Genomic DNA, 17824 nt, shown 5'->3' on the forward strand with positions numbered 1-17824 from the left:
ACCAGCTGCTTGGAGCAATAAAAGCTAAATGTGATACTTGTCCATCTGATTACAGGTGTGTAGTGATGGTAGGGATGCCATATCCTAACATCAAATCTCCAGAGCTGCAGGAAAAGATGTCATATCTTGACAAACACCTGGTCAGATTCCTCCTCAAGTGCCTGGACTGCATCATTGTAATTGGAAAACAAAAGCTGAATGATTGTACTTCTCTTCATTTCAGCCTCACTGTCATGGGAGAAGCCCTGGACAAGCACTGGTAGAGAACCTGTGCATGAAGGCCGTCAACCAGTCTATAGGTAATGATTGGAGAAGATAAATTGAGCTTCTTACAATAAGGATCCTTATTAATCTGGAGGCTGTAACATCTATATTATTTGTTCTCTCCAAAGGCAGAGCCATCAGACACAGAGGCGACTATTCCTCCATCGTCCTTTGTGACAGGCGTTACGCTCGGCCCGCCACGCTGTCTAAGCTCCCCACTTGGATCAAGGATCGCACCACCACACACTCCAGCTTCGGTCCTGCTTTTGCCGCCTTGCGGAAGGTGAGGAGCGCAGTGATGGGCTTAGAAAAGGTCTTTGTGTTATGACTGAAAGAAAAAGTTCATACATATTTTTTTGTTGTTCTTCTCTAGTTCTTCCTGGAGAAGAAGAAGATGCAGGAATAGTTTCTTTCACAGCTCATTGATGCACTGCAAGGGACCTTTTATCTGCTTTAATTATGTTTTTATTTTTGATTTAAACATAATATTTTATTTTTGTCATGAATGTTTCAGTTGTCCTCAGGTTTTAGTCAGGATGTTAGTTATTTTAAATTAAATTCAACAGTTTTCTATGTTAATTGTTACTTAAATGACTACCAGACCAAAATTGGACACAAGACTGATTATTCTTTGCTGAAAATGTTCAGACTTCAAGAACTTTTCTTGTTTAAAGTTTTTTTCCAAATTGTTCCTTTAATTAAATGCAACTTCTTCATTAAAAAAAAACCAAAACTCTACAGCGTTGTTCATTATCCATCATGTTATGCTTCCCAGTCATCGTCATCCGTCGCTGTGTGTGGGGCAGGAGGGGGCGGGATGACATCTGACATCCTGGCAAAAGCTCCTCCGGTACCAGCAGGAGTTTCACTGGACTCTCCGCCTGCCGGGCCCTTCCCTGATATTCCTGGACAGAGCGCACATCAACATCAGTATAACAAATGCCCATCTGCTCTAATGGAGTCAGATATTTTATCATAATAAAATACTCTAATACTAATAATTCTTTTTTTTTTTAGGATATTTTAAGTAAAGCAATCAGATATTAGATTAGGCCACAGTTGAAAAATAACAAACACCAGAGCTGTAACAAATAACCATTGAAACTAATAAATCCTTTGACTAAATCAAACTTTAGCTGCACTAGTTTGGATTTCCATGTTGGCAAGAGAACCCAACATGTCATAATAATCTTAATTCTGCAGTTTAAAAGGTGAAGAGTAGTTTTTTTCAACTCAACTCAAACTGTATTTATAAAGTACATTTAAAACAACCAGAGTTGACCAAAGTGCTGTACAGATATCACAGATGCAGGAAATGAGGTAAAAACTTAAAACAAAAATACATAAACTGCAATAAAATAGAAGGAAGATAAAATAAGTTAGAAAAAATTTTTTTTTTGGCCAGATGTCCACTTAAACTTGATTAAAAGCCAGGGAGAAGAAGTCTGTTTTTAGGGGGGCTTTAAAAACCTCAAAAGATCCTGCAGATCAAATGTGCCTGGGCGGGTTGTTCCAGAGCCTCAGTGGCGCTGCCATAAAAAAACCTTAAAATCTATTCCCAGAGCAACCGGGAGCAAGTGCAGTGAAGCTAGGACGGGTGATATGTGGTCACGTTTACGTGAGCCAGTAAGGAGAATGTAAGCTGCATTTTGTACCAGCTGCAGGCGGTGCAAAAGTGAGTGGTCAAGGCCAACATATAATGAATTACAGTAATTCAATCTTGTATTAATGACAGCATGCATTACAGTCTCCAGATCTCTGCGTGGCAGGTACCCTTTTACTTTTGATAAGCTTTTTCAAAAGGAAATTGTAGAACAACCTATTTGTTCTGTTTGTATTATTTATCTTAGGTGATTTTTAAACACAACTTTCTTGAGCTTTACAGTAAAAAAAACAAATAGCGATGAAAATATTTATTTTAATGCCATTTACAGAGTAAGTAACACTATTTTATATATATTTTTTAACAATAGCATTAGCAGAACAGAGGCACCATATTAGTGTGGAGTGTTGGCCTAGTGGTTAGAGCAATGCTTGTGCTCTGAAAAGGTTGCAGGTATCTGGTTTGATCCCTACAGCCTCTCAGTCCCGTTAACCCCACACTGCTCCCCGGGTGCAGCACAATGGCAGCCCACTGCTGCCCGGGGGGATGGGTTAAATGCAGAGGTAAATTTCACCAATGTGAGATCAATAAAGTTCAATTATTATTATTTATTATATTAATTTGTCTTTTTGACCTAATTGTGTTTATTTTCTGGTGATTATTGTGTTTTTTTTTTAAGCTTTGTTTTTCCACTTCATGAATTTTTTGCATTTTCATCTTGATCAGGACTCCTTAGCAGAAGAAATATTAAATCCAAACGGAGCATTTTTGGATGAATAAGTAAAAGTAAAGCCATTTGATGTAAATTGACATTTCTCACCTTTCCTTCGCATGGCTAGTTTATTGAAGAGATCAGACATAAAATCTCCTCCACTGGATGCCGCTCCAACAGCTGAAAAAAATAAAATAAAATCCATGTGGTCAAGATTAGCATTTAAGCAAAAAAAAAAATCTATTTTGGACAAAATTTAGTTAATTATAACTCTGTTATCATTGATTTAAAAATACTTAATTTTTCAAGCTTAAGACAAAATTTTAAATATGTAATAGCCCATCCATAGTCTAGACTCTAAACTTTTGATTACTATAATGCATAGAGAGGCATTTTAAACTACACATCTGTCTAATTGTCTATCAGGATAAACATTTAATTGTCAAATAATAATAAACTGGGACTCTTCCAGGACTTTTAAGCTCAACCTTGGAGCTCTGACGACGCAGCATCCTTATCTAACCTGTACCTTGAAGCCATTTCTCAAACATCTAGCAGCATTTCTCCGTCCCTCACCCTGCTCTTGCTCTTTCTGCTTCTTCTTCTCCATCTTGCGTTCTTTAACGTTGCGTAACTTGGCTTTGCCAATGCCCCCAGCGTTCCGGATGGACTCGAGCAGACTGGCGCGGCCGTCTGACGGCTGAACCACCTCACTGGGAGCACCAGATACGGATCCTACAGACAGAGAGGGAGTCAGGACAGTCAGCTGAACATCACTCACTTAATTACAGTATTAAAAAAAAAAGTGGGTACATCCATTTTTGGAGACATGCCATTATACTGTATCTTCTAATGGGAGGACACTAAAAGCATCTGTCAATATTATGTAGTAAAACAATTTTTTTCAGATCCTCAGAGTTATTTGCAACAACGTGCCACAATCATCTGGGTTCCCTTCGATATAAAAAAAAATTTAACCATTATGTTAGATTAAATTGTGTCTATAAAATCCCTTTTGTTGTGAATTGATGCTGTCTAATTAGTCTGAATTGAACTGCTGGTTTAGAAAGAATGGATGGTTGTTGAGTCATTTCAAGGGAAGAGCAAAGTACTATACTGATTTCTCTTCATGTACAAACCTGAGCTTGACGTCGGAGCAGCCTCTATGGGTGTCTCTATGGCAGGAGGTGGTGGAGGAGGGGGGGCAGGAGGAGCTCCTGCAGGAATTGGAGGCATGGTTGGCTCAGGGGGAGGGGGTGGCGGAGGTGGAGGGGGTGGTGGTGGAAGATTATTTTGGAGCTCTGTTCCTGGAAAAAACAGAAACTGAATTTAAAGTATCTGGAACAAAAAAAGGTGGAACTTGAGTAAAGGATTGGATGAGAGTATCACCATGGGTTCGTTCAAAACCGATTGGGTGAAGATAAATAGGTGGGTTTTCTTCGATGATATAAGCTGATTGGATACTTTATACAAATTCAAAAACAGAATACACAACTTTAAATGAAGTTTTGAAACTCCAACTCTGAATAAAGAAGGTGCCACCTTCGTTCTTTTCATGATGGTTAGGGAAGAAAGTAAAGGGAACAGAACCAGTTCATTGAGCAAATTAACATTTGTGTGGACAAAAGGCCCAAAACTTAGAACCTCCCACTTACAGTCCACAGACGTTAAGTGGGAGTTGTTATGTACCTGGTGCAGGGCTTTCTTCGGTGAAGGAGGGCAAATCTGGGATGTGTAGGGTCGGCCCTGAAGGAGCGAATCCAGGTCCGAGATCTGCACTGTATGACAAATCGTCTGCAATACCTGGAAGGTCGGGCAAGTAGGACGGCACATCTATCTCAGGCACCTGACCCAGGTCTGGCACATAAAAAAAACTTTCTGCCGTCTGTAAGAGAGAACAAAATCATTAAGTTAGGCCATCCATGCATATAAGTAAGTGATAATGCCAGATAACAAATGGACACTTTGCATCAGATGTCATAGATAAATGTAACACCTGTTGTACTGGTCCTGACTCAGAAATCTTTATAATCTTAAACCTTTGAACATTTTATAAACGATCAACACAAACTAGTACATGCTAATAAAGTGGAATAAAAGGACATGTGGCCTACATTTAAGTTCACCCTCAATGTAGGGTGACTGTGTAGAAACACTTCCCCCTGCATTTACTGCTCTAAGCATTTTGTGTGACATCTCTGCATATTGCATCAACACACTAAACTTTTTTCCTATTTTTCTTTGGAAAATAGCTCAGTCAGACTGGATAGTAGTTAATGTCAGAGCAGGATTTGTTTTTGCGTCTTGTCTCAGATCCTATCTTGGTCTTTTATTAGAGCCCTTCTATTATATTATTATGCTTTGATCTAAAAACTCCTACATTAGATCTGGCTGCATATTCAGAGCTGCAATCCTGCAGGAAGGGGACCTTCTGTCAAATCTTTTACAGTCTCTAGCAGGTTTTCTTCCAGTAATGCCTTACAATTAGGACAAACCAACTTCCCACCAACTCTAACCTTTTTCTCTGTCTCTGTAGTTTAAGGGGATGTGCAGTGTAAGTTTCCCATCCCAAACATTGCTTTTCATATAGAGCAGAAAGTTTAGTGGAAGAAAATCACTTTATTCCAAGTTTGCCGTCTCCCCTACTAGATCTCCAGCAAACAAAAAACTGATTTTGTTACAGTTTTCCTTCAAAAGCAACTTTCTTATGAACACTACTGTGGACAGATTATCCCATATAAGCTGTGGATTTCTACATCTTTTTAAAAGTTATCATGGCCCAAATATTTTCTAAAAACTTACAAATTTTTCAGTTTTAAATCACTTAAAAATCAAATAAAAGGCATTTAGGTTTGCAGTTATAATGTCCCAAAACTGGAGTATGAACAGTTCTTCCTGGCACAGTAAGCCTGCATATACCTGTCTCTCCAGCTGCTCCCTCGTTGTGATAGACAAAGGAGCATCAAACGGTTTCTCCTCCTTCTCCGTCTCCAGAGTTTGGTGCGTTTTTGTCACTGCTCCAGCCAGAGGATCAAGGAACACATATTTTTTGTATCTATGGGAAGCAAACGACAAAGAGGCCGATATTTAAAATCCACACAGCTGCTGCAGCAGGAGGCATGCGAGTCTGTTTCTTTTTTCTTACAGATTCTCCGTGGTGTTAAAGAGCAACAGAGAGCTGACAGATGAGATGTTTCGCGGCAGACTGCCCAATCCTTCTTCCGTCTCATCCTCAGACTTCTTTTTGTTGCTCACACACACTGGGAAATATGTTAACTTCTCCTGAAGGGGGACAGAGATCAATACAAAGTGAGCTCATGGGGAAGAATCTGTAAATCTTGTGCAATGGGAATCAAAAATGAATCTGCAAAAAGAAGCACAATCAGTGAAGAAGTTTCCTTCAGAGAATGTTAAATAAAGCATTTCTTCACCAGAAACAACTGGCAGGTTTTTTTTTTCAGACTGACGAACTTAAATCTACACTCTTGCAAAAGTGAGCACAAGCAGCAGGGAAAAAAAATATCTTTGTCTTCTTGTAAAGGTTGCAGAGATGGAGGAAAAACTGTGAGGCTATAAATTATTCAGAAGCTTCGACTGAGCAGAGCGCACACAGAGACACACAAACACTTATTCATTTACAGTGGATTTTCCCTGTCAACGTGCACACAGCTCCTGACGTGCTGCATGTACGGCATGTGACAAATCTAACGACGTGGCATGCAGAATAATCTGCATCACAGGCAAAGATGGGGGAAAAAAATGTATACCTGTGATCTTGTTAGAGATGCGGATGTCAAGTAGCAGATTTTTACGATGTTTTTGCCTCTTTCTTTTTCAAACCTTCTGATCATAAATCATGTATAAATGATAAAAATGACACATGTATAAAAAAGTATTTACAGCTATGGAAATTTGAGACATAGCGAGACTTGATCCCAAAATAAAGATAAATAAACTGGGGAAATATGCACAATATTAAATCAAAGACTAACAAAAAAATAGGTATTTCAAATGTATTTTCATTACTTTAGCTAAGTGGGGGAATGACGAAGGGGAAGGATGAGGACAAAATAATATGTATTTGTGCCAATTAGTTTTGTTTTATGCTTCGTTATCTGTTGAGAAGAACATTTCTTTTTAACCAATTTCAAACAAAGCCGTGATTTCCTCTTTGAGCAGCTTAAAGGCATAAAAGAAAAAATAACACCATATTTTATTTTTATCGAATACAGAATAGTTTGATACATGCCTGGTGGTGAGATCAAATAATTTGCGGAGAGGGTTAGAAGGGTCGGCTCAAACAGTATTAACTGGAGTTTTACTGGGACGAAATACAGAAAAAAAAAAAAAACTAGCATCCAAAAATGATCTTTTATTAATCATCATCTGTTTTGATCAATTATCAGTGAGGGAGTTGTTGATGTCTCCTCAGAAGATTCCAGACAACAGACAAGATAAAAGCTGCTTATAAAAATCTGAATATCCCTTCAACCCATTGTGTTCAGATTTCTCACTCCTCCAGCTGTTTTCTTGATGTAGCTCAAGCTTCATTCTTCTTATCATTACTCAGTTCCCAGCTCAGATAAAAGCTACATCTCATAGGTTGTGATTGCCTTGCAGCCAGGAGAGGACCACACGGATGTGGGGGCCTGGAAGAGCAGTGACTAGACCTGGACTACGCTGGGATTGTGTGAATGTAATTGGATTAATATGAAGTTGTCTTTGTCTACTTGTCAGGTTGATTATTTGCCTCCCCCCACCTACTGGTACATCATAGGCCCTAAGTATGACCAGGGTAGGGCCTGCCTCCTCTCCTTTCTTATGCTCCCTGGCAGTGACAGGTGCCTGTGTCTGTTGGCGCACTGATGGTCCTCTAGCTACAGGGTTGGTACTTCAGTGGGCGTGGTCTCATTCCGGTGGCGTCGCTGGGCCTCCTGGCCTTGTGGAGCCCCCACTAGGGGGTGTTGCACCAGCCCATGGGCTGGCTGCTGCAGCCCCTAGGGACTATGGCCTCTTGAGTTGGCCCCTTTAGGGTTTGGTCCCTCGGGGGTCGAGCTCCAGGTGTTCTTGTCTGCCCCTCTCTGGTGGATGTAGCCATCCCTGTCTGCCCTACTTGAGTCCTTTCCTGCCTCTATCTCTTTCTCTCTCCCCTTAGTTCTTATCCCCTCTTTCTTTCTCACCCCTTTTCCATCTCCGTGTCCGTCGTATACCATTTTACTCTCTAAATAATATTTTATAAAGTTTCATATACAGGTATCAAGGGAAAGTTATGGCAACCGTCATAATGGTCTGCTTGTAAAAGAAAATCTAGCTCAGAGGCATCCATTCCCAGAGCTATATTGGCAAAACAGGACACACACACACAAAAAAAAAGCTACATCTCAATGTTTTCAGCAGTAACAGTGGATGGGGGAAGCTGCTTAAATGATCTGAAGGAAAAAGATGATGATCCCCACCAACACCATCAGAAGAGTTCAGACAGTAGCACTCGGAGGGCTAAAAAGCCCCCAAGACAGTGGATCAAATCTGTGTTTGTTTTGTGGCAATGTGCTTTCTGCACACTCTGGCTCATTTCACTGTGCTCTGAAAATATCAGGACTGACGGTAAAATATTCCCCAATCTCACATTTTGGAATCTTAATTAGGAGTCAGAGAAGTTGTACCCTGCAGCCTGCATAAATATGAGAAGGTGAAATGAACTCCTGCGCTCCTCATCTCTCTCCATTAGACCAGAACATCATAATTTAATCTGTTAGCATAAAAACACATCTAGACCTCTGTGTATCCTCTATCTTAGATACTGCATTAACCTTGTTATCACTCACACCAAACATTTTGACTAACAGCAGGTGGATGATAGTATTAATTTCTGCACTGTATGAAAGAGAACCGGCAAGAACCAGCATGTTTCAGAAAAGTAATGTTTTAATACTACAATATATTAATTTTTCTTTAAAGTCGTAGGGAATTCATCTTTAAATGACAAATCATTCTGACTTAAACTTGTATATAAATGTACTCTTTATCAGACGATAAAGACTTTCCCAAAATTTAGAAAATTTCTATGGTAAAAAAAAACCTGTCTTAAAATATTTTTTTTTTTCTTTTTCGTTATCTTATGCAGGCCATTTGGTTATATGTCAGCTTGGACACCTAAATTCAGCCAATCATATATCAACAGAACTGGCAGTGTTGCGAGGCAAGGGCTCAAACATGTATGGCTGTAAGCCTTCTACACCAAACCAAGCGTCTGCCGCCCTGGCGTCCTCTTCCACAACATCATCGTCTCCGCTTTCCTCCTCTAAATAAAAACTGTATGACGGAGGAGACTCATCCACGACCTCCGACTCAAAACTCTCCTCCTCTTTGCATGTTTCCCCGTACCCTGGCGTTCATTGACAGTGTCGTTTCTAAGTCACCAATTTAGTGCTACTTGGTCCCAATGTAATTTCCCATTGGGAACCTACTAGCACTAAGTTGCTAACTGGTTAGCAAGATGCTTACAACAAACCGGCCACAACCAAAAGTGCTTGCAAATCTTCCGCAAAAATTCCGCCCCCTTGATAAACGACCAATCACATTCACTATATTCACTCGTGTAAAGTCGGGTACCACTTGAGAGAATTCGGAAAGGCAACAACGATGACATAATTTACTTGCAGATTTAAGTTAATTGCTCCACTTTGTCGCATATCAGACTATGGAAGTCTATAAATGTTTAGGATTTTTTTTATTAATAGTCAGTTCATTTTTTTCCATACTTATTGTGACTTGGATAATAGTAAAATGAAAGGCTTTAATATGTAAGATTTTGTGGGTTTTGGTTTGCTTTTGGTTTTTATACAATGGAGAAAATGGCTGTATCAATTCCACTCATGGATTTACGTTACGGTTGGTGGGTTTCAGAAAGAGTAAACACCTGAGTTTTCTCACCTGTAAAGTCTTCTCATCAAAAGGTCGAAGTTTATTCTGGATCTTACGGCGAGGACGGGATTGAGAGGAAGGGTCAGTGGCCCCGGTAAAAATAGAGGAGTATTCCTGAAGCCGATCTGGAGCAGGGTACTTGGCGCTGGAGAAAACCTTTACAGACAAACAAATTTAATATGTTTTTATTATCCTTATGAATCTGTGCATCACACTTACAATGACGGCTTCAAGAACTTTATTACCTTTGTGGCCTTTTTGCTCCCTTTAATCTTGTTGACGCGGGCCTCCGCTAGTCTGATCCGGTCAGAGACACTCTGCAGCTGGCGGCGGTTCTTTTCCACGCTTTCAGAGACTCTAGAAACACCACGGAAACACGGACACGTGTGGTTATATGCAGAGTCAAAAGGAAACATGTGTCTGAGGTATTCTAAAAGATTTGTCTACATCTTAGAGAAAGCTTCTACACATCTTAATCTGCAAATGTATAACCTTTCTGCTTATTCACAAGTAACAGCCATATTTTAATCACAGATGCATTGATCAGTTGTAAATATTTCCCTTAAACATCTTTAAGTGGTGGTAAATGGAAACTTAAATGCTTAAAGACATTTTTCCCCCGTTTCTTTAAAACAACTTACAGATAAAGGTTAAAATTGATTAAAGCATGACTCTTATATTCCTTCAATTTCATGTCAGTTTAAAAAAAGCTACTTCCATCACAAGAACATGCAACAGGATTTCTTTTCTTCTATTGACCTAAAAACTGGAAACACACAAAATTTGAGGTTTCAGCTTTAAAAAGAAATTGGTACCAGCCAAGAAACAATCTGATCAAATAGTCAAACATTTCTCCTTTTCTTTATTAAATCAAGAGGTTTTTATGAACAGTGTTTGATACGTTTCCATAGAAACTACGCACAAGTTATTTTCTCGACAGTAATAACCTTTTTCTGTTATTGAGTATTTCCTTTAACATCTTAAGATATAATATTTACAATAACGTATTATTAAATGCTGGCACAGAGTAGCCATCTTACACTTTTGTTCTCGTTTTGAAAAGCAAAGCTTCAGATGGCTGAAAGCTTAAAAAAAAGCAAAAAAGCATCACTGTATTTACATTCAATGTGCTATTTGATTTCTCTCTGGAAGTCTAACTACGTGTCCAATAATAATCACCAAACGTCTCACTGTAATCAGTTTGTATTATAACAGATGGTAGAGTTTCATGAACATATATCTCTTTTCATCTTATTATAAGAGAAACCTTTAGTTGCTGTATGCCAAATAGGACCGTCTGGTATAAAACAGATGCTGCTTAATAACGATGTAATCTGGTAGAAAAATGACAACATGATCCATCACAGCTTCCTTTTAGCAGATGCTGGGGTTTTTATATTTGTCCGTTCAGTATCTTAATCAGCCCTTTCCTGAGGGCTGTTTTGTGCTTAAAATGTTTACGTTATTTATCCTCTACAAGAAAATTCTAATTGAATTGAATTCAAAAATACTTTATTAATCCCAAAGGGCAATTCAATTTAAAACAAAAATATCAGGGCTTAACATCACTTAAAAGTTGATTATTAACTTGTTGGAAAATGAAATAAAAATTCGCCAGTTCTGACCAAGATGTCTGACAACTTATCTGTACAAACCGACATTTCAGACATGTGCGTTAAGAGAGTAGAGCTATATTTGCCCTGAGTGTGCAGTGCTCACCTTCTGAAAATGTCTGTAGAAATGACCTCCAAGTAAAGGAGCGCATCTGCAATCTGAAGAACAGCCTCTTCTCTCCTCAGCTCAGGCTGAATGAGAGGCACCGAGTACACCTGGCCCTCCACGCAGTGCCTCTGTGTCATCCTGCAAAGCAACAGCACGCAGCCAGTATTATTTTGTGGCAAAATGTAGCTGTTTATGTTTAAGCTTTTGAAGCTATTAAACTAAACTTTCTTCACATATTTGTTAAGGAAAATGGCCATAAAAAGAGAGGCGTTGGTTAAGACAGTAAAAGAAGATATTATAATCACTTCAGAGGTGGATATACAGTGAAGAAAACAAGTATTTGGACAACCTGCTATTTTGCAAGTTTTCCCACTTAGAAATCATGGAGGGATTATTATGAGAAAGAGATAAAAACCAACGTAAGTAAAATAAAAGAGATATTTCATAAGGCCTATGAGGGGAATAAATTACAAATTATTTCAGCACTGTAGCAGGGACTAATGGCAGGCAGGAAGACATCTACTATGTACATTAAAGAAAAATGGGAGGACGAATTGAGGGAACACATAAGCGAGGAGGAATGGTTTAAAATTTGTAAAATGCAATGCACAGCCACCTGCTCTCGTGTGTGGAGGGAATTTAATTGGAAAAAACATGATTAGACTCTTTATAACACCCAAGATCAGGACCAGGATGTTATCCAGTTCACAGCCATGCTAGAGATTCTGTGGCCAGACTGATGTAGGCCACACGCACATATTCTGGTCTTGTCAAAAGCTAACCACATACTTTCATAATGTTTGCCTTATTTTGAAAAACATATTGGGTTATGGAATACCCAGATCATGTAAAACACTTTATCTAGGATGCCTGACACATGATGTAATTCAAAAGGATGATGAATACCTGCTAAAAATATTACTTTCAGCATCAAGGAAAACCATCACAAAACTATGGTATAGACAAGACCCCCCCGCGGTGGGGCAGTGGATGAGCATTGTGGAAGAGATTTTTGTAATGGAGAAAATCACACATAGACTGAGATTGCAGGAGGACAAGTTTGTTGTTAAATGGGAAAAATGGAGCGACTACAGACGCAAGGAGAATACCATTCTTGTATCCAAATAAATATGGACACGGTTGTCCAACATTGTATATGAAGATGAATGTATTGTTGCCTCTCCACTGTATGTGTTCAGAAATGTTCAATAAAAAATAAGTAAAAAAAAAAAAAAAGAAATCATGGAGGGGTTGGAATTGTCAGCATAGGTGCATGTCCACTGTGAGAGACACAATCGGAAAAAAAAAAATCCAGAAATCCTTATGTATGATTTGTTTTAAACCTATTTATTTTTATGATACAGATGCAAATATGTATTTGAATATCTGATAAACAATTAATGTTAATATCTGGTACAGTAGTCTGTGTTTGCAATTCCAGAGGTCAAATGTTTCCTGTAGTTTTTCCACAAGGTTTGGACACACAGCAGGAGGAATTTTGGCCCACTCATCCACACAGATCTACTTTAAAATCAGTCAGGTTTCTGGGCTGTTGCTGAGAAACACAGAGTTTTAGCTCCCTCCAAAGATTCTCTATTAAATTTAGGTCTGAAGACTGGCTAGGCCACACCACAACCTAGATATGCTTCTTATAGAACCACTCCTTGGTTATCCTGGCTGTGTGCTTCAGGTCATTATCATGTTGGAAGACTCAGCCTTGACCCACCTTCCAAGCTCTAACTGAGGGAAGGAGGTTGTTCATGGCATATATGACCCCGATCAACCTCTCCTATAATACAGAGCAGTATTTTGTCTCCGGGTTTTTAAGCAGGTAGTCTGAGGGCAGCCTCAGTTTGTAGAAGATATGCAATAAAAAATTAACATTAATTTAATATCAGCTGATTTTTACAGAAAAATGCAAGTCTTAGACTGTTTATTAGGAAAATAATACTTTGCAATGTGTTTGCTGAATATGGTGGCGATAATATTGATTAGTATTAACGCAGAACTTCTCACTCCTACCTTTTTTTTTTTATCATTATCAAGTTCTTTCCTCGTCATGAGATCTGCTAGTAAGATTTATATTAGGTGCGGGCATAAAGGGCAATAAGTCAAATAAATTATTGGGCTGTAGAGCTTAAAAGCATGGTACCTAAAATAGAAACATTCCATCCAAGCACTGCTTTTATGATTGTAATATTGCAAACACATTGATTCTTTCATTCAGGTTGACCAAAGCAATTTCAAAATGTTGAGTCAGTAGGTATGGAGTAACCAAGATTGAAACTTTTGTGGATTTTATCTGGTTTTACTTATCTTACTCGACAGAAATTAATCTTTCAAGAAAGCAAAAAACATTATTAATGCTTTTGAACTGATTTTAAACACAATGTATTTATCTATGTATGTAAATCTGAATCGAACATTTTTTGGAGAACAATCTACTGAAATTTGATGAATTAAATTAATAGTAAATATTGTCTTAAAGGTCTAAAAAGATGCATTTATTGTTTTTTTTATTATATATATATATATATATATATATATATATATATATATATATATATATATATATATATATATATATTTATTTCAGCCCTTTGAAAATACAAGCTCAGCTGATTTCTAATGTTTTGTAACAAAATAATTATATTGACCGCTTTTGATGAGTCATTTTAATGCTTTATCGAAAGTGCAATTGAAATGCAGTCATTTTTGACTTTTCTAATTTTTTTTATTTGTAGATACATAATCAAGGATTGAATGCACAGTCCATTACATGTGTATTCATAATCTCGAACTCCACTCAAACCTTTACTCACATTAAAGGTCAAACTGGTTAATACTGCATTTGGATTTAAAGTGAAAGGGTTTTATGTGGATGTTTTTTTTTTTTTTAGCTTCAATAGAAAAACTGGACAAAACAAACAAACAAAAAATATTGAACTAGAGCTCAATAAAGATGGCATAGATCAAAGCATTTTTAAGTGTCAAATGGCCAAACCAAAACCCAGACATAAAACCAACAGGAAAAACAACAATCTACTGCTCAAAGGTTCCCTTCATATAATCTGACTGAGCAAAAACAACTATGTAAGTCCCAATATCATAATGACACAACAATAGGCCCATAAGCAACATTATCTGGGTGGGCCCCGTATGAAGTACAACACCACTGCTGCTGCTGTAGAAAACCGACCCGAAATGTGCCCCATACATACTCACTTCATCATTCTTCACCTTCACTAGACATGGATATACTTTAGCATACTCTGCTGTAAAATGAGTCTTATCGGGCTACCAGGAGTTTCACAGCTCCCCTCCTCACCAACGCTCTCTCCTTTCATCTCCTGGTCGCAATCTTTGCTCACTGTAACAGCAACATCCACCTCTCGCTCTTCGTTTCTTTGAAAGAATGTATTAATTTGGGGAATTTTTTTCGGTTCTTCCAGCAGCTTTTCTTTGTTTTTTCTTTCTGGAAGTACCTCTTTTTGGTATCCATCGTAGCTAACACATTCTACATAACGGTTATGATTTTAATCTATGCTCTGGATTATCCATAATTCCAAATCATATTGTAAAAAATAAAATACTCAAAAACATAGTTATTTTAAGATCTTTATTGCAGTTTGAAACATATTATATGAGTGTATTTTTATCAACCGTCTAATGAACTATACTAGGGCTGCAACTAACAATTATTTTAAAAATCGACGAATCGGCCGATTATTTTTTCGATTAATCGATGAATCGGACAAAAAATATTTTTTATATTAACCTCTTTATTCCAAAATAAACATTTTAGACAGAACAAACAAGCACACAAGTACAGGTTGCTCATTAACTGTCCTGGTGCAATATGAAAAATAAATGTTTGTGTTAAAACTACGCAAACTTACATGAGAGATGTAGCTGTACATCCACAAAATATAGGGTACTTTGTTTCATAAAGCGCAAAAAGAGACAGGCATTTTTGTTTTTAAAGCCCCTAAGGGGTTCAAACAATAGGTCCCCCCATTTCAACAAATGAGGTTTTTTTTTAGACTAGAAGACTTCTGCCTTTTAAGACAGGAAAGTATAGCAGTTAAAGTTGCTACTTGAGAAAATACTGAACCATAGAGATAAAATTAGCCCTGTGATTCAAATTATAAATTGTATTTGGAATAAAAATGAGAGAACTAGGGGTGCTAAAAAAAACACATCCTCCAAAGACAGATATTTACATGGGAATGTGGCATATAATTAATTGACATATTACTGATCTTGCTGGATTTTATTCTGCTTTACTTCCATAAATTGCAGGATCTTCTTTACTTTATCTTTGCCAGCAGATTTAAACTTTAAAAGCCTTGCCCTCATAATTTGCAAGTTAATTTATTTATAAAGAAAATATAAATGCTGCTTAAGCTAATTCAAATGAAATTAAAAGTAAAATAAGTAGCCAACCTTATCACTGTCTGTAACCTACTAACAAGGTAAGGAAAGCATCAGATGAGCTACCTGAGAAACTAACGTTATATTTCCCCACTTTAAAATGAAACAAACATGGTTACTCATCCTGCTGATCAGCTGTCTTCACTGCCATCGAAGGCTCCAGCGTGTTTTCTTTTCAGGTGCTGCATCATAACAGTGGTGCTTCCGCGCCATGTTAATTTGTTTTTACAGAAGTTGCATGTTACGACTTTTTTCGCTTTACAAAGCGCAGGCTATTTTAATTATTGTGATCAATTTGCGCCGTCAATCCCGGCGCGTGCGCGCTTCATTTGCAGTCTGGACGCTGAGGGTAAACATCCTGTGGCTCTGACTGCAGCGCTGAGAGGGACTCCTGCGGGAGGAGGGAGAACAGGGTTGGGATGGGGGAGGCGCCCCACGGCAATGACGACGGTGGCGGATGACGCATTAATCGTGCGACACAACTAATCGATGATGAAATTCATTGCCAACGCTTTTAAAAGTCGATTTTTATCGATTTTATCGATTCGTTGTTGCAGCCCTAAACTATACACAGTTAATATAGTAATTAAAATACCACTGTCTGCTTTGCTATTGGTGTTTAAACGGCTCACAATCTTGTTGAAATATGTCATGTGTTGGGGTATAAATAAGGTCCAGTCAGTCAATCTAGTATCAGGTGGGTTTAAGAGAAATTCTTAGCACCATCACGTTTGCAAAGAGACACCCCAGTTCTCAGTTGTGCAGGGGGCCAACCAGGTGTCAGTAAAGGGGCCCCTAAGACATTGCAGTCTCTGCTTATCGATAGTTACGCCACTGGTAAGTCCACAGAGCAGGTTGTGCTTTGCTGACATAATTAATACAAACTTATTTAGATTTATTAAAGGTTGCAGTCATGATAACAATAAAAATAGGTGAATTAAAAGTGTGCAAGGCACTCTACAGCGTTATCTATGTGTACTGTGTTTTAAGCTCAAAAACAACACAGCAATTTTCAGGAAATAAGAAATGAAAAATAAGGTGGAGTTAATGTTGTCTCTAGCAGCTGAACCATTACTGGACTCTGGACCATTACTGGCTGGTTTAGTCTGATCGATGGTTCTGGATCCAGCTGACTCTCACATGACATCTACACAGCAGCCCTGAAGCCGAGCTGGTGTAGTGATGTTACAAATGTGTCTTGTGGTTTACTACATCAGTCACCAAAAAATTTTAAGACAACATAGTTTTTGCAGCAAATAAAGTCTTTCTTTTCTTGTAAATAACACAAAAATTAGTTGATTAAAGATACTCCTGGTCTTGCCCGAACAAGTGGATCAACCAGCAGCACCGCGGCCACTTAAAGGCATTAAAACTGAGCTGAAAATAACGTTCTTACCTGACCATGAGTTGTGTAAACAGAGACAAAGGATATGGATGATAATTAGCCAAAGCTTTCGTTTACTCTTGCTCAGCGTCTTGTTTGGAAAGACGGATTTTCTGGACTTCCGCAATATGGTGTCACATGACCAGGTCAAACCGCTGTGGTGCCTTCACGGTGCATCGTTTTTTTTAAGCGTCGCTTTGGACATCTGTCTTTGTCAACTCCTTTTTTAATTATTCGTTTAATTAAAGGTGAGTTTTTTTTCTGCGCTGAGATTATAAATAAATTAAAAGCCTCCTTTTTCATCACAAACAAAGGTAAAGGGGAAGTAGTTGCCTAGTGCTTAGGGTATAGAGCTTGGAATCATAAAGTGCTGAGTTCGAGCCCAACTCCCACAGACTCCCACTCTGGGTCCCTGAGCAAGACCCTTAACCCCACACTGCTCTCAGTGCGCCAAGCCATGGCATCCCACTGTTCCCCAAGGAGATGGGTTAAATGCAGAGGTAAATTTCTCAAATGTAAGATTAATAAAGTTCAATTGTTATATTAGTATTAGTGTTGCGCCGATGCCATTTTTTTGGCCCCGATACTGATACCCAATGTGCAGTATCAGCTAATACGATATCATACTAATATCATCTGTTTGAAATTGATGTGAGTGTATATATAAAGATAATGGCCATCATGGCTTTGTCAAGCCTAATACAAAGTGAATCCAGTAGAACTTTTTATTGTCTACCTGGAATGGGTGACAATAGTTAAATAAACTTTTGGCTTTAAAAAT

General features: G+C 38.2%; 2 protein-coding genes across 2 annotated transcripts in view; one reads left to right on the forward strand and one right to left on the reverse strand.

Moving 5' to 3' along the window:
• ddx11 (DEAD/H (Asp-Glu-Ala-Asp/His) box helicase 11) overlaps nt 1-1004 on the forward strand; it is a 14589-nt gene extending 13585 nt beyond the window's left edge. Inside the window, exons 25-28 of the mRNA XM_038268886.1 lie at nt 56-140; nt 224-299; nt 393-547; nt 638-1004. Of these exons, the coding sequence (XP_038124814.1) occupies nt 56-140; nt 224-299; nt 393-547; nt 638-670 (349 nt within the window). The 3' untranslated portion in view covers nt 671-1004. The remainder of the gene's footprint in view (nt 1-55; nt 141-223; nt 300-392; nt 548-637) is intronic.
• wash1 (WAS protein family homolog 1) lies at nt 712-17195 on the reverse strand. Its single transcript, XM_038268887.1, has 11 exons — nt 17056-17195; nt 11223-11363; nt 9749-9860; nt 9513-9659; nt 5725-5861; nt 5499-5634; nt 4269-4464; nt 3719-3886; nt 3156-3314; nt 2688-2759; nt 712-1169 (listed from the first exon to the last, which is right to left on the reverse strand). Exons 1-11 carry the CDS (start codon nt 17061-17063, stop codon nt 1027-1029), a joined length of 1419 nt encoding a protein of 472 aa, XP_038124815.1. The 5' UTR covers nt 17064-17195; the 3' UTR covers nt 712-1026.
• Between the last annotated feature and the right edge of the window lie 629 nt (nt 17196-17824).

The sequence above is a fragment of the Cyprinodon tularosa genome, unplaced genomic scaffold (genome assembly GCF_016077235.1).
Source record: "Cyprinodon tularosa strain WSP-4 unplaced genomic scaffold, ASM1607723v1 ctg71, whole genome shotgun sequence".
Lineage (NCBI taxonomy): Eukaryota > Metazoa > Chordata > Actinopteri > Cyprinodontiformes > Cyprinodontidae > Cyprinodon > Cyprinodon tularosa.